The sequence below is a fragment of the Megalobrama amblycephala genome, linkage group LG1, assembly GCF_018812025.1.
Source record: "Megalobrama amblycephala isolate DHTTF-2021 linkage group LG1, ASM1881202v1, whole genome shotgun sequence".
Lineage (NCBI taxonomy): Eukaryota > Metazoa > Chordata > Actinopteri > Cypriniformes > Xenocyprididae > Megalobrama > Megalobrama amblycephala.
In genome coordinates, this window is record NC_063044.1 from 57410714 (window position 1) to 57432115 (window position 21402).

The window sequence follows — 21402 nt, forward strand, 5'->3', positions numbered from 1 at the left end:
ATTTCACAGTATGTTTTATGTATTTCTCAACTTCTTTAGGGCTAAAACTTTTTTTTTTTTTAAAGGATTAGTTCACTTTCAAATTAAAATTTCCTGATAATTTACTCCATATCATCCAAGATGTTCATATCTTTCTTTCTTCAGTCGAAAAGAAATTAAGGTTTTTGATGAAAACATTCCAGGATTTTTCTCCATATTGTGGACTTCAATGGAGCCCAAACAGTTGAAGGTCAAAATTACAGTTTACAGCGATCCCAGACGAGAAATAAGGGTCTTATCTAGAGAAACCATCACTCATTTTCTAAAAAAATAAATAAATAAAAATTTTATACATTTTAACCATAAATGCTCATCTTGAACTAGCTCTCTTCTTCTTCTTCTTCTTCTCCATTTGAATTCCAGCAGTGTAGATGCTGCTAAGTGTATTACTGCCCTCCACAGGTCAAAGTTTGAACTAAATTGTCATATAGCCTACAGTATGCTAGTGCAAGTATATAACAATTACTTCAAACTTTAACCTGTGGAGGGCAGTAATACACTTAGCAGTGTCTACACTGCTGGAATTCAAATAGAGAAGAAGAAGAGAGCTAGCTCAAGATGAGCATTTATGATTACATTTTTTTTTTTTTTTTTTTTTTTTTTTTTAGAAAATGAGCAATGGTTTCTCTAGATAAGACCCTTATTTCTCATCTGGGATCATGTAGAATGATTTGAAGCTGCAATGAAACTGTAATTTTGACCTTAAACCATTTGGTACAAAAAAAAGCTTAATTTTCCTCAAAAACCTTAATTTCTTTTCAGCTGAAGAAAGAAAGACATGAACATCTTGGATGACATGGGGGTGAGTAAATTATCAGGAAAATTTAATTTGAAAGTGAACTAATCCTTTAAGTGTACACATAGGCGCGTTCAATGATGATTCGTCGTCGCCCTCTTGTGGACTGTAATGCATATTACGCACTTTTATAGAGCGCGTTCATGTCTTTCACTTACAAGTTAAATACTTCCTCGTACAGTTCGACACTAGACAGACACGTCCAAAACTGTCACAACCACATGAGCGAGTGCGCAGATTAGAGAGAGAGAGAGAGAGAGAGAGAGAGAGAGAGAGATAGATAGAGAGAGTGAGAGAGAGAGAGAGAGAGAGAGAGAGAGAGAGAGAGACAACTGACACACTGAAGAAGCAAATCTGTTTCCTGTATTACAACTTAGTTCCTTAACAGTTGTTTTACAGCGGCAGCCGGCAAAGGTTTTTCAAAAGTATAGGAAAATGCAAGCAATAAAGTGTGTGGTGGTCGGAGATGGGTGAGTGAAGAAAGTTAACTCTTAAATTAATTTATTAGCAAAATCTGTTTTTCACATTTTACCTTTGAAGTTGTTCGTAAACATTACAATGGGTTATATTTTCTTGTTTATTAATATATATTAATTTGAAACTGGCTTGATAGCTTTTATTGAAGTGTTCAAGGGCATTGCTAATGTCTTATAAGGAATTTATTTTATCTGCTTCGTCTGTCGGTTAGTTTTAATTTCCTCATTTGTCACGTGAGATACTTTGTATTATAGTTTATATAGCCTCAGGCTCAGGTTAGTTGCTGAACCTATAAGTTCATGTCTGAATACACTTCATATATCTCAAATTTCTCTCTTTCTGTTTTGAGGTGTATGGATATAAAATACCTACAGGTTTCATGATTTAACATGAACTACTGTTGTGTTTGGCTGAAAGATAAGCACTGAGATGAGCAATATTGGTATAGAAAGATTGGGGGTCACAGAGATATTTAAAGCCTTGACATTCACAGTCAAGTTAATACAGTGTCCAGGAAGTTATTCCACACATAATACCTGATTTCCATCAAAAAGGAAACCGCAGTCGCACTTGGGTCACAATCCTCTGGAGGTTTTTATACTTTCTTTGTGAGTGACAAGATCATGATGAGCATTGTTATGAAATCATATGGTCTAAACCAGTGGTTAAGAACGGTTGCAGGGTAAGATTTAGATTTTGCTTTGTTAATTGATTAAAATAAATTTGTGAGGGCATTAACAATATTAATAATGCTAATTAATTTAAGAGTTAAAATGAACCCATTCTAGGTCTAATGTGGTTGAAGCCAAACCTTACTGATGGGCCTGTTGTGGTACAGAAGTCAAAAAACGTTGGGGAATGTTTGCTTACACAATTGGGCACTTCATCAGGCTGTAAACATTTGGGCTGTTACTAGTGAACCAAGCATGTTTTCCATGAAGTATGCATCATAGCAGTGCAAGGAACACAACAAGTATCTGTTCTTGGTACGAGTGCAGTCATATAAAGTCAAGTCATGCAGTCAAAATGGTACCTTTTAGTCTGTTTTCAAGATGACTGACAATGACAGAGAAGGAAATTCTCCTTTATTCTTTTAGACCCACATATGTCAAGCTTGTATTTTTCTTTCTGTTAAACACTGACAAACATGTTAGGTGTTTCTAGAGCATATGCTGACCTACAAACAGTCATGATTCAAGATGGAGGATGAGATGGCTCTGATTTCGAAACATGTGAGTCTGAAGCTGCTTTTCAAAAGGAGGAGGGGAAATTTGCATAGGCACAACATATATGAGGTTTTGATTTGCGACATCACTTTATCTTATCTGATTTATATAATGCAGGAGACAGAACTGAAAAAATAAAAGCAATGCTGATGTTCAGATCTGGAAGCAGGGCAGAATGCTGATGCAGCAGTTATTAGGGACGTAGTTTGGAGGTTTAAAGTGCTGAAATGTTGTAACTCATGAATGACATGTATCAAAATGCACTCTTAATGCATTGCTTTTTGGCCATGTTCAGTGGAACATCTAACATCTGCAAATGGCAGCAGGGGAGAGGTGCTTTCGCTTTGAGGATATCCTGTTTAAACCCTGTGCACGGTTCTCCATTTTGAAGCTGTTAACTTCCTCTTGCATTTGATGCTGTGACCCAGCTGCTTAAGTTCCTCATATTGGTCGAAGATGAACTGGCTGAATATTCCTCCTTTTACACCTTAGGGGGAAAGAAATGGTGTAAAAATGAAAATTCTGTCACTATTTAATTATTTTAAAAAATGAGGAATCTTCATATAGATCTTTTTCATAGAACGACAGTTCGGAGTGACCACAGACTGTTCAGCTGCAACAAGGTCAAAAAAGCATGCACTTTGTAAAGCCACAAATTAGTCCACACTGGACTGTGCTACATTTGCCCACATTACGTTTGGTTATGAGACTGCAGAACCAATGACACAATGTTATATTTGATTTGAGAGCCTCAGCGGAGGTGGATATTATACTTCAATAACTTCAAACTTCAATCAAAGGATTTAGTTATCACCTTGGAATTATCAGGTTCTATCTGACAATTTGTCAAAATTGAGTTATTCACATTCTTATTCTTTCAACTTATTTACATTATGTGATGTTTTTGTTAAGTTGTGTACATTTTGGGATTTTTTCCCCCTCCTATCTACAAAAGAGTAGACCTATGGAATGCAAAAGCTTAATATCTCAAAACTGCTCAGAATGCAGATAGAACCTTATAATTCCAAGGTGGCGATTAGTTATTTATTAATTCTCTTTTTTTGTACAGGGTCCTTGGGTAGGGGTGGGTAAGACTGTTTGTAACGTATATGTTGTATGATATGTGTAGTTTATGTTAACTGTGAGTGGTGAACTTTATTGTTTGTATTTGTCGTGTATGTAAATGGTTTTGACATTGAAATGAATAAAAAGTTAATCACAAAAAGAGATAACTTCAATCTGGCTTATTCCTCACGCAAATATTTTGTTTGACTTTTGCGTACTTGAAATCTAGTGCATATAATGGACAGCCTGTGGTCACTGTGAGCTGTCATTGAATGGAAAATGTTAATGTGAAGTTATTTTGTGTGTTCCACTTCATTACTAGTCATCCTCAACTACTGCTACATATTAAAACCTCTAGAACTTAAACTTATGTGCATCATAAGGGATTTGTGGAGTCAAGGGATGGTTACAATACACATTTCATTCCATTGACTTCCATTCAAATCCATGCCAGTGAGGGAGATGGAATTTTAGTGGGTTCCAAATTTTGGTGAATTCTGACCTGCAAATTTCATATCACATTAAGACGAGACCAATAGAAGATTGATACGTCACAGTGTGACCTGAATTAAAAGAATGCAAACTTTAAAGGCTTAGTTCACCCAAAACTGAAAATTCTGTCATTAATTACTCACCCTCATGTCGTTCCACACCCGTAAGACCTTCGTTCATCTTCGGAACACAAATTAAAGATATTTTTGATAAAATCCGATGGCTCTGTGAGGCCTGCATTGACAGCAAGATAATTAACACTTTCAGATGCCCAGAAAGCTACTAAAGACATATTTAAAACAGTTCATGTGACTACAGTGGTTCAACCTAAATGTTATGAAGCGATGAGAATACTTTTTGTGCGCCAAAAAAACAAAATAACAACTTTATTCAACAATATCTGGTGATTGACGATTTCAAAACACTGCTTCATGAAGCTTCAAAGCTTTACGAATCTTTTGTTTTGAATCAGTGGTTCGGAGCACCAAAATCACGTGATTTCAGTAAACGAGGCAAAAGATTCGTAAAGCTTCATGAAGCAGTGTTTTGAAATCGCCCATCACGAGATATTGTTGAATAAAGTTATTATTTTGGGTTTTTTTTGGTGCACAAAAAGTATTCTCGTCACTTTATAATATTAAGGTTGAACCTCTGTAGTCACATGAACTGTTTTAAATATGTCTTTAGTAGTTTTCTGGGCATTGAAATAGGAAATGATCTTGCTGGCAATGCAGGCCTCACTGAACCATCAGATTTCATCAAAAATATCTTAATTTGTGTTCCGAAGATGAACAAAGGTCTTACGGGTGTGGAACGACTTGAGGGGGAGTATTAAATTACATGATTTTCATTTCGACTAACCCTTTAACACTGCAGATTTTTTGCTTTGCAGTAATGTGGAATAGATTGTATATTTTGTCATGCATTGGCAACTGAACTCATGCATGTCAACGCACATCCTGAAGCACTTTGATTTTTTTGTTTTGTTTTTAACTCTGATGCTATCACATGATGTCTGCTCAGTTCTCTGAACTGTCATGGCATCTGGGTGGACATGTTCTACTTTTTCTAACACTTCTGACACTTCCCAGTATCAGTTTGCTATATCGACCCTCTCTTGCTCTCTGCAGAAGCCAGCTCTGCTAAAGCACGAGGCCCTAAACTTTAACACGATCAGTTCAAGATCTGTAACACAAAAGTACATGTACACACTAATATTAATCACATTGTTATACAGCAGTAGAAGATGCAAAAAATGTTTACATTTTACAATCAAAGAGAGAAAAACAGAATGAACAAGTTGAAGCGACCAGGGGCACATTTTCAAAGACACACTTCAAAAAGAGCCTCGCTGTCTCTCTTCCTGGATGACACCGCCCAACTTCCTGTCATCCTGTCACGACAATGCCAGGCCCCATACTGAGTTTTCTCTCGCTCTCTTTCTCTCTGTATCTATCTATATCTGATTCACAACTTCAAAGTGCCTCAGAAAGCACCTCTTAACGGTTATCTCCCACTGTTTTCTAATTATGTTTTCAGCGCACTGTCTCCAGTGTGTACTGGAATTTGTGTAGATTAAAGTATGCTCAGTGGTGTAAGGCATGTTTGATTTCCACAGTGGCTGCACTCAGACTCAATTCTGTTAATATTACATTATTTCGTCCTGACTTGTCAAAATGGCTTACAGAAATTTTATGTGGACTTTTTCTGTTTTTGGCGTTGAATCATACCATACGGTGCACAATACACCAGAGCCTAGCCCTTCAGTCAAGTGCACACAAGTCTGGATAACTCAAATCATGTGTGGTTGTTGCCACATGTGAGTACACATGTGTTTTTCCATGTATTTTTTTATGTCTACATATTAAAGAAAGCAAGAGAGAGAAATCAGGCACAGTTGTGTGTGTAATAAAGATAGCAAATAGTTGTGATGTGACTGAACGCGTATAGCCAGAGGCGTGTGATTTTGGCCTTGCCCTTCAGTAGCTCCAGTGATTCTTGATGTGAGGGAGATGTAGCCACAGGCTCCTGAATCCCAGCATTCCTCACTTTCGCTGCCTGCATGCATCAACATGCGCTCCACTGGAATTTGTGTCTCGTACACTCTTATTTCAGCCCATGTGTTTATTTTGCTTTTTCAGGTGACCTGTTTTCGTACTGAATGCCATTTTCTCTTTTTGAGTTTTTAAGCATGTACAATTGTTTTGAGGTATTTTGAGTTGCTTTGTGGTCTGCTGTCATAGCTCTGCATGTGGCATAACTATCCCTGAATCTGACTGTGAAAGCATTTGTTTTTTCTAGTTGTATGAAGGGATTTCTGAGTATATACAAATTATTTTGCCCTGAGGGTAATCTTCTGTTGTTGATAATACAATAAGAGCTGCAAACGGAATGCACACACACACACACATAAAATTTTGCGCAAAAGAACAGTGTTATTTACAGGAGTGAAATACATCAGTAAGGGGCTGTTTGAAAAATGAGGAAAGGTAAAATTAATAATAGAAAAAAAAAAAGTGCAGCGCAGAATGCTCAAGCTTTTATTTAGATGGTTAAATATCTTGACCTGTGTGCGGTTCAGGGAGTGTGAAATTCCATTAAATATTTTTTTGCATCGGCTCTTCTCTGAGATTGCATCTCATGTTAACATGTATGTTCAGTGCTTGTTCACACTGCTGTTGAACGGCTAAAATCGTATAGTGTGTGGACAACATAATGGCGTTGCCAAAAAAATAATATACTGCTGCTATTGTAAACACATGTGCAATGCAGCATGCCCCAAACCGACAGCCGTGCTGGGCTTTAAAAGTCAAAGTTCTTTAGAGTCGACATGAAGACAAAGTTGCGATAGTCTTTTCTTCCCGGTTGTGACATATATTCGAGTGAAACGGCTTGTCAAACAAGAAAATATAGGGTGAGACTTGATTGGATAGTTGGATCATTGTGGTTTGCTATTGCTGTGATGTCATGTGAGTGACAGATTGTCCCGCCCTCATGCCAGTAAACACATCATCAGAGAAAAGATGTTGCAGCAAGAGGGAGGGGATATTATTTTGAGGTTGCTGTGATTTTCCCAAGTAAAAGATTTTCCTAGATCAACATATTTTGTTGATCTAGGAACATCTACCCCTAACCCTACCCATAACTTATCCCTAAAATCAGAGGCAAATGATAAGTGAATAACACTGATGTAGAAGCACCTAACCCTGGTTGTAAGCCTAACCTTGGCATAAACTGTAAACTTGCCCCTCAAATGTGATTGGTTGTTTGGAATGTTTTTCCAGGACCAACAAAGATATTAACTTGGTGAAATCATGTTTACTGTTATTTTGATTAAAGATCTAGGGCGCATGAATTTTAAATAAATAATGATGTGCACTGATAAATTATTTATAATAAATACTTAAATATTCCATAAAAAAACAAGATTTGGCAACATTGATTTCATTGTGACTTTAAAATTTGAAGTTCTATAACAACACTTGCTTCATGAGGGAGACACTGGACGCTGTGCAATGGTAAAAGACAATTAACAATTGAAAAACAATTAAAAAGCAGTGCCGTGGCGTGCAAAAACTCATTCTGTGTGAACTATTCCTGAGATAGTTTAGCTTTGAGCAATGACAAGCAATAATACAGACAAAGTGGATGCAGAATCTCTCCTTTCATGTATGGCATTGCTGTATGCGGTTAGGATTTAAACATTCAATGCCTAGTTCTTAAAAAAGGACCACATTCAATGTTCTTTGTATTTGAGAACAAATGTGTGAAATCACTATGAAAGTACAGTGCACCTGTTCCTCTCATTAAATGGTTACAACAAACACCTAGCGTACTTTGAAGTAATTTTAGCAGCATGTGTTTTACTGAAAGTACATTATGTTGTGTGTTTTCCAGCAATCTGACAGAAAACTGTATCCATTTTTCTTTGTTGTTTGTATTTTACAGAGCTGTGGGAAAGACCTGTCTTCTCATCAGCTACACTACCAATGCTTTCCCTGGGGAGTACATTCCCACAGTGTGAGTACCACAACAATAGAGGAGGATTGAAGGATTGTTTATATTTTTATGTTGAACTTGACACTCATGGTGAAATATTGAGAGATTGTGTGGGTTGATTATTTTCACTCAGGTTTGATAACTACTCAGCAAATGTAATGGTGGATAGCAAACCAGTCAACCTGGGCCTCTGGGATACAGCTGGACAGGAAGACTATGACAGACTGCGGCCACTGTCCTACCCTCAGACGGTACACACCACCATATACATTTAATGGGACACATCCCCTTGAATATTCATAATTGTGATCAATACATTTTTTTAAAAACCTAGGGTCGGACATTTTTTTTAAATTATTTTTGAAAGAAGTCTCTTATGCTCACTTATTTGATCAAAAATACTGTAAAACAGGTATATTGTAAAATATTAATACAATTTAAAATAACTGTTTCTATTGTGATATAGATTTTAAACTTTAATTTATTCCTGTGATGGCAAAGCTGAATTTTCAGCATCATTACTCCAGTCTTCAGTGTCACATGATCCTTCAGAAATCATTCTGATATGATGATTTGCTGCTCAAAACATTTATTATTATTATCAATGTTGAAAACAGTAGTTTTTGCTGAATATTTGGCTTGTGGAAACCATGAAGCATATTTTTTTTCAAGATTCTTTGATGAATAGAGTTCAAAAGAACAGCATTCATAATAGAATATAGAATTGAATAGAAATTATCAAATGAATGTGTCCTTGTTGAATAAAATTTCTAGTAAAAAACAACAACAACAAAAACAAACAAACAAAAAAACAATCCAACTAACCCCAAACTTATGAACGGTAGCATTTGTTCAGTTTATTCGTCAAAATAAACATCCTCTGATGGTATTTTTGCAGGATGTGTTTCTCATCTGTTTCTCTCTGGTGAGCCCAGCATCGTTTGAAAACGTCAGAGCCAAGGTAAGTCCTTACAAGTGGTTTAATCGGGATCTTAAAGGGTTAGTTCACCCAAAAATGAAATTTCAGTCATTAATTACTCACCCTCTTTTCGTTCCACACCCGTAAGACCTTTGTTCATCTTTGGAACACAAATTAAGATATTTTTGATGAAATCCGAGGGTTTCTGAACCACACATAAGCAGCAACATCACTGCACCTTTTGAGGTCCAGAAAGGTATTAAAAACATTGTTAAAATAGTCAATGTGACTACAGTGGTTCAACCTTAATGTTATGACGTGACAAGAATACTTATTGTGCGCAAAAACAAAACAAAAATAATGACTTCAACAATTTCTTCTCTACTCTGTCAGTCTCCTATGCAGCTGACGCAGTGCAGTCCGAACTCCGGCTCAGTATTGGCCGACTCTGTTCACGTGAGCACCGCAACGCTTGCGTGTGAATCTGACGCAGGAGCCGGGCCAATAATGAGTCGGAGGAGAATGGAGAATGACAGGGGAGAGAAGACATTGTTGAATAAATACGTTATTTTATAAAGTTGTTTTGTTTTTGCGCACAAAAAGTATTCTCGTCGCTTCATAACATTAAGGTTGAACCACTGTAGTCACGTTAACTATTTTAATGTTGTCTTTAATAACTTTCTGGGCCTCAAAAGGTGCAATGATGTTGCTGCCTATGCGTGGTTCAGAAACCCTCGGATTTCATCAAAAATATCTTAATTTGTGTTCTGAAGATGAACGAAGGTCTTACGGGTGTGGAACGACAAGAGGGTGAGTAATTAATGACAGAAATTTCATTTTTAGGTGAACTAACCCTTTAATGGAATAGAAGCACAGTCACACCAGCATGAGCCTATAGACACAATCTAGTAGCAAACAACAACATTCATCCTTCCTTGCCACATTCCCACATGTACACATACCCTCATGCATGCCGTTAAACACTTGCTCTGTACTGCACTGGACACTAGATGCCACTGTGCATTAATTCAAGGTGCATTTACTGACCTTAATTACAGACTTTCACTAAATGTAAGAGTCATATTGAAATAAATACTCATAAAGAGGACATGACTTAAACGCCAGCTGCTATAAAATGTGGGTGGCCTTGTGAGTATTCAGACGTTCACAAATTAAAGGCTGAGTTCCATCAGTTGCATTCAGCTGTTTTGAAAGAGAAAGCGTTTTGTTATCAGGAAGCATTTATCACGCACAGCATCATCTTTACCTGTATGTTTTCCAGCTAGCCAAAAGGTTCATTCAATGCTGACTCTATTTAGTAAGTTATTTGTCTACTTCACACTCTCCAAACCGCCGAAGGGAATATAAAAACAGTGCCAGCTCAGGTGACCTTGCCGTGTTCTCTGTTAATGCAACTGTAGAAGCTTGACAGATACACACCACTTAGTGTCCTGCTAGAGGTACCGTGTTTAAATTGATTCCATTTCACCCTGACAGAGAGCATCTTTAAGAGTGATCCCAAAAGAGAATGCTGTTTTATAAGTCAAAATGACAGTTCTCTGCTGAGTGTGTAGTGCAATCAGAAAATAATCTAGTGTCCTAGGGGCAAAAAGAGATAGTGTCCTACTGCCTGCAAGCATTCAGGCAATGTAGAGCGGTTCAGGTTGGTTAGGTTACCTTTGAATCTGGTTTGTGATTCTGCGATTGATATCTTGTATTACTATGGTTAGTCTTTACTCCCTTAAGCCATTACTTGGATTCTATCTAACAATGTAGTGTATTTTCTTAAAAAAGACAGAGTCCTGCTTTGGTGCTGGTCTACCCGGTAAACCAGAACAGCTACACATATTTTTTCTTCTTTTTTTTTTTTCTTCTTTTTTTTACATCATGTTCTCTCCGCTAAAATGAATAGATTATCGTTGGGATAAACATAGACATCTTTGTTTGAAAAGATTATTGATCAAAATGCAGTTTGCAATCTGCAGTGTTAAATGGGTAGTTCACCCCAAAAATTCTGTCATGATTTATTCACTCTCATGTCATTCCAAACCCGTATGACTTTCTTTCTTCAGTGGAACACACAAGAATATATTTTGGGGGGAAAAAAAACAAAAACACACATTTGTTTGTTTTTGTCCATATAATAATAATAATAAAATCAATGCAGTATGTTGTTTAGAATCCAATGTTCTTCAAAATAACTTCAGTGTTCCACTGGAAAAGGAACAATGTACAGATTTGGAGTCATAAAACAATACAATAAGGTTCAATTTATTAACATTTGTTAAAGGTGCCCTAGAACTTTTTTTTAAAAGATGTAATATAAGTCTAAGGTGTCCCCTGAATGTGTCTGTGAAGTTTCAGCTCAAAATACCCCATAGATTTTTTTAAATAAATTTTTTTAACTGCCTATTTTGGGACATAATTACAAACGAGCCGATTTCAGGTTGCGGCCCCTTTAAATCGCGCGCGCTCCGCCCCCTCCCGAGCTCTCGACTCTATCACAGCATAAACAAAGTTTACACAGCTAATATAACCCTCAAAATGGATCTTTACAAAGTGTTCGTCATGCATACTGAATGCATGCGTCAGATTGTGTGAGTATTGTATTTATTTGGGTGTTTACATTTGATATTGAATGAGTTTGAGGCTATGCTCTGTGGCTAACTGGCTAACATTACACACTGTTGGAGAGATTTATAAAGAATGAAGTTGTGTTTATGCATTATACAGACTGCAAGTGTTTAATAATGAAAATAACGACGGCTCTTGTCTCCGTGAATACAGTAAGAAACAATGGTAACTTTAACCACATTTAACAGTACATTAGCAACATGCTAACGAAACATTTAGAAAGACAGTTTTCAAATATCACCAAAAATATCATGTTATCATGGATCATGTCAGCTATTATTGCTCCATCTGCCATTTTTCGCTGTTTTCCTTGCTTGCTTACCTAGTCTGATTATTCAGCAGTGCACATCCAGACGTTCTGCCCTTGTGTAATACTAACTGCCCTTGTGTTATGCCTCAATCATGGGCTGGCATATGCAAATATTGGGGGCGTACACCCCGACTGTTACGTAACAATCGGTGTTATGTTGAGATTCGCCTGTTTTCCGGAAGTCTTTTAAACAAATGAGATTTATATAAGGAGGAGGAAACAATGGAGTTTGAGACTCACTGTATGTCATTTTCATGTACTGAACTCTTGTTATTTAACTATGCCAATATAAATTCAATTTTTAATTCTAGGGCACCTTTAATGCATTATCATGAACTAAAACAATTTTACAGCATTTTAAAATTTTGATCAATGATCATTTTAAATAGATTATGGTTTAGGCTATGTTAAGTTTAGACTGTTCAGACTACAGACAAACCAGATTTTTTCTCAAACCAGATCTTTTCAGGCAGATTACCCACACTATTAACTGCAAGTCACCAAATAAGATTTGTTTGTCCAGACATAACCATCCTATCTGCATGTGTCGCTTTGGTAATGACGTAGGTGTACCCACGTATGTGATGAGGCTTTCAAAACGGATGCAGGAAAAGTGTAGGTGCATCATCTCGCGCTCCAAAAAGCGCCCTGTTGAGTCGAGGTGCAGAACGCCTCCGTCACACAGCAAAATGCCGAAATCTTTGGACATATTTGTCATGATTGAGTCTAGGTGCAGGAGTTTATTAAAAATCAAAACAACAGCCAGGAAACACTGCAAGCTAGGAGAACATGCATGCGCACACACAGGGAACACCAAACAACGACTGACAAAGCACAAGAGAAACACAAGGGCTATACTATATACACAGGGTCAAACAAGCTTAACAAGATGAACAAGACACACCTGGTGAGACAAATCAACAGGGAAAAACTACAACATGGCCCACAGGACAGGAAATCTGATTTAAACCTCCAGAACGTCCAGACTGAGATGCACCTGTAAAAGTCTGATTGGAATTGCTTTTCAAACCACCTTTTATACAGTATTTGGTTTGAATCAGATTTGAAACAAAAAAGATTTCATGTGTTTATTTTTGCTGTCCAGACTTTCAAAAACCCATCTGGATATGCAAAAAATCTGATTTTTGCTGGCAGTCTGAACATGGCAAAAATACGATTTTTTGCATGTCCACACAACGATAACATCAAAACTGATGACGGAAATGCTGGAAGTATTCATACAGTGTTAAAATGGTATGTCCAAAGATTTTGTCTGAACAGAGCCTGATATTAATTTATACAACTTAAAATGTTGTAAAAAGTATTAGGATATGGAAAATAACATTGATTGTTAAATGCTGTAAAAGTTAATTGGCATTGTTACTATTTCACCAACTAATTTTAACAATGTTCAATTCAATTCACATTTTTTTGTAGAGCGCTTTTCACAGTACATATCGTTTCAAAGCTGCTTTACAGAAAATGCATGACAACATTACAATTTAGAGTAATCTGTTATCAGAGGTGACTGTGTCCAAATTATGTAATTTCAGAAATATACATGTACAAATCACGCAGTTAACTAACAATGTTTTTAAGCAGTGTATTTAAGGCAGAAACAATGAGCTCATGGAAGTAATGAATACATGTTAACAATGATTAGGATATATAGCAAAATTTGGAATGGTGAATGTTGATCCAGAGTTTGCGTCATCTGAAGTCCTCGCAGGGGTTGGGGTCGTCTCTTCACAGGTGTTGGTCATCTGAAGTCTTCATAAGAGGCTGGATCCAAACTGGAGCTGACATACTCTCTAGTTACCCTGGGGCGGGCATCTCAAGATAAAACAGAAAAGCAAATAGAGAACAATTAGTGTAGCTGCTGTTCATAACATTAAGCAAAGATAGTCATGTGCATTTGATCTGATATAACTGGAGTACAACGATATGAGATGCATTATGTGAATGCTTGGCTAAAGAGATGCGTCTTTAATCTAGATTTAAACTGGGTGAGTCTGAGCCCCAAACAGTATCAGGAAGGCTATTCCAGAGTTTAGGAGCCAAACGTTCACAACTATTTTTTTTTAACAGCCCTTCAGTGTTAAGTGTTACCTATGCAGTTGATTGGCGCCCAAATGATCTTTATTGTTCTGTTACTTTGCCATCAGCTATCGGATTAACTGTGACTATGAGAGCAAAACTTTGTATTACAAATATTAGCCGAAATGAGCATGGTAATATAAAGCTGCATTAGTGAGACAGCAACTGATGGTGTAGACATTCAAAGAGAATTGAGAAAAAGAGATTCACGCTGACAAAAGGAATCCTGATAATCAAACACAAACAGGAAGATAGCTTTATAATATTCTTCCGGCCTAGATTTCTTTTCATTAATAAAGACAAAAATGAACGAGCAAAGAGAAAGCAAGTTCCTTTTCTGTTGAGTTGTTGTTATGCCAGACCTTATCAAGGCCCCCGCAACACGTTTAAGGTGCCTGAGATGGAATGGAAAGCAAATTGTTTGTGATATCAATAACTCCAGAAGCACTCGAGGCTTAATCCGGTCCAATTTACATTGCTTAAAATCAGCGCTCGCATAAACAAGTCCGCAAACAGCCCTTTGAATAGTTATTAACTTCAAACAATGGCAATCTCATCTCGCCGGTTCCTTAATGCATTTTGCTTTCATTCCCAATCAAAGATGTTCAGAAGCTTCTTTCACTCTTTGCTTTTTCTACCCTCCCGGTCTTTCCCTTTATTATTTCAACAGTATATTCCTGAGTAGTAACCATGGCAACACTGGCCATATGCAAATGTAGTCTTGATAGATTGTGAGAGGTTGAGGAGACAAATTAAAATCTATTTAAAGTGGAGAGGAAAGCGCATAGATGCATGTTGCAAGACGTCACGTGATCCGTGTTTGCGCATTAATTCGGTAGCAATTAACTGTCATGGACAACTTTAGTGTGAAGAGATCATTTCTCATTACTGACACAGGCTGATAGTATGTGAAAACGTGGCACTGCAATAATGGTTTGCTTTGACTGAGAAAGCGATGCTTAGAAAGCGCCCCACCCACCCGGCAATCATATATGCTCACAAATACCACTGGAGACATGCTGATCCCTAACGAAGCCCACCATTTTTTTGTCTCTAAACCCTTTTGAAGTCTTTTATTAATATGTTTGAAGAGAGGAAACAAATAAACCTTGCATACTAAAGCACTAATAGATAATCTTCTGTAGATCAAATGCATAGGACTGAAAGGGAATGGATGGAAACATCAAGAAAAGATTTGTTTATTGCTCTATTTAAAGTGATCTTTTGTGTGCACTTTAGTTCACAGTATAGCGTCTGGTCTACATTTGTAAAGCTAGTGCGAAGCACTTTTTTTAACTATAGTTTAAGACATAGCAGTATCTACAGTTTTAGCAAATAAATCGATGACTGCTTTATTTTAAATGGGGTTTTGCCATTTAGAACTTGTCTGTTGGGATGGCAAGTACACCGTGGGCTTATTGTAGCAATGCTTTTGTGCTCATTGACCGTTCAAGGTCTGACTGCATGGGTTGCTTTGTGTATGGAAACAATGGTGTTTGTGAGCGTCAGATTAAAGACCACATTCAGAGGCCAGGCCTTGAAAAGTGCAGCAGTCATTTGTGCACTATAGGTTTTCATAAATCTTTTTCCTCTGCTCTGCAATGACTAACTTAGAAACTGTTTTTGCTGCATTTTTCACATACTCTGCACACTTTCTGAGATACGACTGACATTGTTTGTGTGCTGAGCTTTAATAAATTATTCGGTTGGTGCTTTTCTGAGGAAAATCTTTTCAATGAAAAGGCCTTGGCACATCTAAAATTGAACAAACTGTACATGTCCATTAGCCTGTATTTTCACTTCATTCTGTATTGGAACTGAGTGACAGATGTAGCAGATAATAGCAAGCAGTGGAAACATCAAAAAGTAGAGAAAATCTCAAGTCTTTGCATATGAATAGCTTTATAGCCCATGTATATGACAACAGACAAGCAAAGAGAAATACCTTAGAGCAGGGGTGGTGAACTCCGGTCCTGGAGAGCCACAGTCCTGCAGAATTCAGCTCAAACCCTGATAAAAACTGTAGCTTTCTAGTAACCCTTCAGACCTTGATAAGCTTGTTCAGGTGTGTTTGATTAGGGTTGGAGCTAAACTCTGCAGGACTGTGGCTCTCCACCCCTGCCATAGAGTCTAGAGATGGGCTGATAAAAAGGAGTGAATTAATTGTTTTGATCTGCTCCTCTGCTCCCTCTAGTGGTATCCAGAGGTGAGGCACCACTGCCCTTCCACTCCAATTATTCTAGTTGGCACCAAGCTCGATTTGAGAGATGAGAAGGAGACCATCGAGAAGCTGAAGGAGAAAAAACTGGCACCAATCACTTACCCACAGGGTCTTGCATTGGCCAAAGAAATAGGTGAGGTGGCAGAGGTGGATTTGTCCTTTTATGTTGCTGGATGACAGTACAATACTGTTCAAAATTTGGGGTCAGTAAGATTTTTTTTTAAAGAAATCAATACTTTTATTCAGCAAGGACACATTAATGTGACAGAAAGACATTTATTATGTTATAAAAAATCTGTTTCAAATAAAGCTGTTTTTTGTATTCATCAAAGAAACATGGAAAAAAAATTTCCACAAAAATATTAAGCAGCACAACAACTGTTTTCAACACCGATAATAAGAAGAAATCAGCATATTAGATTAAGCGGAAAATCAGCATATTAAAATAATTTCTGAAAAATCATGTGACACTGAAGACTGGAGTAATGATGCTGAAAATTCAGCATTGCCATCACAGGAATCAATTAAAGTTTAAAATATATTCAAATAGAAAACATTTATTTTAAAAGTAATAATATTTCCAAATGACTGCTTCTACTGTAGTTTTTGATCAAATAAATGCAGCCTTGATGAGCATAAGAGACTTTTATCAAAAACATTAAAATATTTGTTGCAAAATGTACAGTTATTGCTACAGTAGGTACATATAACATACGTAACAACGACACTGTAAAATAAAGTGTCACCCAAAAAAATCTTGCCGACCCCAAACTTTTGAACAGGAGTGTATCTGAGTTATATACTTATATACTAATTCTGCTGGAAATCTGTTCATAGAAAAAAATAAAGAGAGAGAAAAAAATAAAGCTTAAGATACAAGACAAATGCAAAAACTATTTATTGTCTGGTTCCTTTGTAACATATAATTACCACATAGTCTCTAAATACACAAAATTACAAAGCACTACATCTCGGGCTACAGATTTAGATGCTAAATGCAATTTGTTCTCGGTGCGATTTGAACTAGCATTTGGGAGAACACATGGGCTAGTCCTCCTACACATTCAAGTTATGACAGATTTGTGCACACCTAATACACCCAGACATCTGGTGCTAAGTATCCCACTCAGAACAGATCAGAGATGACTCAGTACTATGCTTATAATATATATAGAGAGAAAGGAGGTGCTATTAACAAACCTGTTATGTGTGCGAACAGATGCCGTAAAATACCTGGAGTGTTCTGCTCTCACTCAGAGAGGTCTAAAGACAGTGTTTGATGAGGCCATCCGGGCTGTGCTATGCCCACAGCCCACCAAGGTCAAGAAGAAGGGCTGCGTGCTGCTCTAAGGATGCACGGTACATTTTTATGTGTGTTATTGTTCTGTTGAGACTGTAAAATTCAGAGAAGGGCATGCATAAAATTTCAGATGCAACCTCAATTATAGCGAACAGCTTTTGTTCTATTGCTGTTGCCGCGACTTAAAACGCGCTTCCAGGTGGAAGTTAAAGACAGTAATTCTGATTTATGTCAAAAGCTTTTCTTTAAAAAGAGGATGTGAGGAGATGCAAGAAGTAGAAGACTGACCTTTTGTTCTTTCTGCTTCCAGACTCGTCACTGTAAAACAGGTACCAGAGAAATCCACTGGCTTTCTCCCACAAACCAACAAGGGATGCAACAAGGGATTACATTACGAAAACCTTTCTTCTCTTTTTAGATGAAAATACCACATTGATGCCAATGAATTAATATTGTTGTTGACAATATATTTAATCATATTTTAACTGATATTTTGTTATATTGTGACTGATGTAGTTGAAACATTTTATTGGGTAAACAGTTGTGTATTGTCTTTTCAAAACAATATAAATGTGTCAACATGTGATCATTTCTAGACCAAAAAAGCACAAGTACTTGTTACACAGAGTTGATTTTTTTAGACACATGAATCACATCCATATAATACTTAAATAGTTATTTTTGGCAAAAATGGCAAAAATAAACTATACAACTCTGTTTCCAGACAGTTGTGTTTTTTTTGTTTTTTTTTCCATCCACCTGATTGTCTTTATGTGCCACTCGAGTTCACTCATAACACGCATATTGAGTATACAATTTTCAGTGAATGTATTTGTAATTCTTTGACAAAGCTCTTTGATTTAGGTGCTCTAAGGTGCCAATTATAGTGCCTGATGACGAGAATGTGATATACAGATCAGCATGATTTCCCCATTGAGAGCAGAACAACAGCTTGAATAGCTTCTCATTGCTTCTTTCATTACTGAAATTCTAGCAGCAGAAATTTGAACTTATCTGTTGTTATGATGGCAATCTCTCACCTTATCAACCCTTCCTCTTCTATTATCCGTGTGGACTTTGTGACATGACAACACGCCAGCATTGACTTAAATGTGACTGTCGTGAACTTGCATCAAAATGTTGCCATTTACAGCAAGTCTAGATGTGGTACATTCTTCATCTCGTAGGTTTAGCAGTAAAACACGTTTCACTGCTGAGCCTATTTTTGCCATGTGCAGCATGCTAAATTCAGCACAAAATATGGAGAAAATGCACAATAAACCTATTTAACTACAATTTTTTTGCAGTTTAAGCTTTTATGCAGCTAAATAAATAAATAATGGAGTGAACTACATACCTACTGTTTGAGAAACCTACTGATGGAAGCCTGTTTTCTCCTAAGAGTGAAAACTAAATAAATAAAAAGCTAATTGAAACTATATCTTAAATTATGACTATCCACCTTTCAACACATAAGCTATTTCCTGTGAATGTGCAAAACTTTGGATTCATTGTCTGCTATAAATAACTAAAAATAGCAGGGCAATAATTTGTAAAACTATTTACACTACAATAAACAGTGTGTTTATGAGTACATTAATACATTAAAATGATATGATACAGTAAATAGTAGTTTGCAGCAACAAGCAGCTTAACAGATAATGTTTTTGTACATCTAAAATAACTGGAAGCGACTGGAAGTTAAACATGACCTCACCCACTCTTACATTAAAATAAGGTAGATATTTAGACTTTTTTTCTCATAATTATGACATTATATGTCAAAATGTGACATTATTTCGTACAGTGTGACATATTTTGTGGTGTGACATTATAATCTTCAATTACGACTTCATTCTGACTTTTGAAATGGCAACTCAATTTTTCAATTGTGCCTGATTTTGTATCTCACAGTGTGATTTAGTTAATTGATCTCACAATTAGTTTTTTTCTTCTTCTTACTCTTGAGGTGGAAACAGGCTTTCATAAATTCCACACGCAGTGACAGGCACACAAAACAGCACTTTCCATTCAGTAAATCTGTCTGAATCAAGATGATTAAGTAATTTATAGCTACATTTTGGTGTTTTATGTGGATTAATTACCATTTAAATGTAAATGTGACCTGATCCAGCAAAATGAGTCACAGTGACCCAAATTTCAAAATTAAGATTTTGGTATCAATGGAAAGATGAGACAATAAGCTTTAAAATGATATCCTAGTCAAAGTCATACCTTGAATGGTTTTAAAGATATACCCATTTTAATTATGGTTGTCTGCCCTCTTTTTCAAATTGAAAACCTGAGAAAATCGCTTTTAAAGTTTTTTGCCCGTTTTTTTGTTGATATCTTTCAAAATCCATTGCATTTAAAGGGATAAACTATTTATTTTACAGCTTAATTTGACCAAATACATTTTTATATATACATAAATGCTATTAAACCAGGATGAAGCTCAAATTATTTTAAAGTATTTATTTAAATGAACCCTTTAAGACCTGAAGGCTTTTTTAGAGTTCTTTTTTTTTCTTTTTTTTTCTGAGCGACACACACAAAAGTAAAGACTCATAACTCCAAAACTCTAGCAAGGAGAGTCAAAAGGTAGGTATCATTTGATAGAAAACATTTTAAATTTTAAGAAAATATAAATTACATTACATTTGGACATTTTCTTGCCGAGAAACAGCTGATAACACAAAAAATATATATAATTTTTTTTAATAATTTTTCTTTTTTATTTGACATGGAACACAATAAGATCGCTAAAAAAATATTTTTTGGTGATGCTCTCCTATATGTGAGCTGCATCTGGTTCAAATTTCGTGGTGATATTATAAAGAATAGTTTGAAAAATTGTTGTTCATTTTTTCCGCAGCCAGGTGGCGCCAACGGGCGGTAAACTCCGGTTTAGAGGTGCTTCTCAGCACTCGTTAGGAGTTTTTCAAAATGGTTAGATGCATTAAAAAGATGAGATTCTAAGCTTTAAAACAGTATCTATTTTGTTATTCCACGTTGGAAAACGAACATGGATGGGTCCGGGAACATTGGATACACACTGCATCCCGGAGAGATGAGAGACATGTTTTTAGCCAAGTATGTTAAATCATTTCGTGAGTAATATCTTGTGATCAACGCAATATATTATATTGATTTTGGATTCATTTTAATCTTGAGAATCTGCTTTAAATATTGATGTGCCATTTTTATGATCTGTGCATTTTTCATGAAGTTATGAGCACGTGAAATACATACTTGTATTCAGTTAGCTGCTGTGCTATTTTTGTTGTAAACGCATATTACTCAGACTCATTAGAGGGTGAAAACAACGCAACAGAAGCATGTTGGAGGCTTGATATTAAAGTTTAAAGTCTTTGGTTTTGTATGCAAAAAGAATTTTTGTGCTACCTATATGGATTCAATTTTTATTGGCTTTTAAAGAGAGACACGCAAATGGGAGTTTTATTTTATAAGGCGCGCTAGTCTGACAGGAGGATGGCTGGACCGATCGCGTGCCTGTCAGTCGAAACGGGGCTTCCCATTGTTAAAAATCAGCGTTTAGGTCAGTGTGTTTACATTTCTAAGCTTTTTGATTTGTTCTATACAACGTGTAACACCATATTTGTAGAGCAGAGATAATGACGTTTCAGGGGATACCGGGAAATGCTCATAAGTGACGAGAGGAGTTGAGAAGTTCATTTCCAGCTAATTTAGTGAAACCATGTCAAATTTAATAGCCATTTAAATACCTTTACTCGATTATCTGGACTACGAAACTTTGGGAGATTATTTTTGAAAGTCTGTTCTTTGAAATTAGCTTAAAAAAATTT

The 21402-nt window shown here is 36.4% G+C and overlaps 1 protein-coding gene across 2 annotated transcripts; it reads left to right on the top strand.

The window, feature by feature from the left end:
- Positions 1-1135: 1135 nt before the first annotated feature.
- Positions 1136-18300, top strand: rac2 (Rac family small GTPase 2). Of its 2 annotated transcripts, none has more exons than XM_048203530.1 (7): positions 1136-1305; positions 8044-8115; positions 8228-8345; positions 8993-9055; positions 16249-16408; positions 17495-17646; positions 17886-18300. In XM_048203530.1, the coding sequence occupies exons 1-6, from the start codon at positions 1271-1273 to the stop codon at positions 17623-17625; spliced, it is 579 nt and encodes a 192-aa protein (XP_048059487.1). In that variant the 5' UTR covers positions 1136-1270; the 3' UTR covers positions 17626-17646; positions 17886-18300. The 2 variants fall into 2 exon arrangements, with proteins under 2 accessions (XP_048059487.1, XP_048059478.1); XM_048203521.1 differs by having other exon boundaries at positions 1140-1305; positions 17495-17634.
- Positions 18301-21402: the final 3102 nt, after the last annotated feature.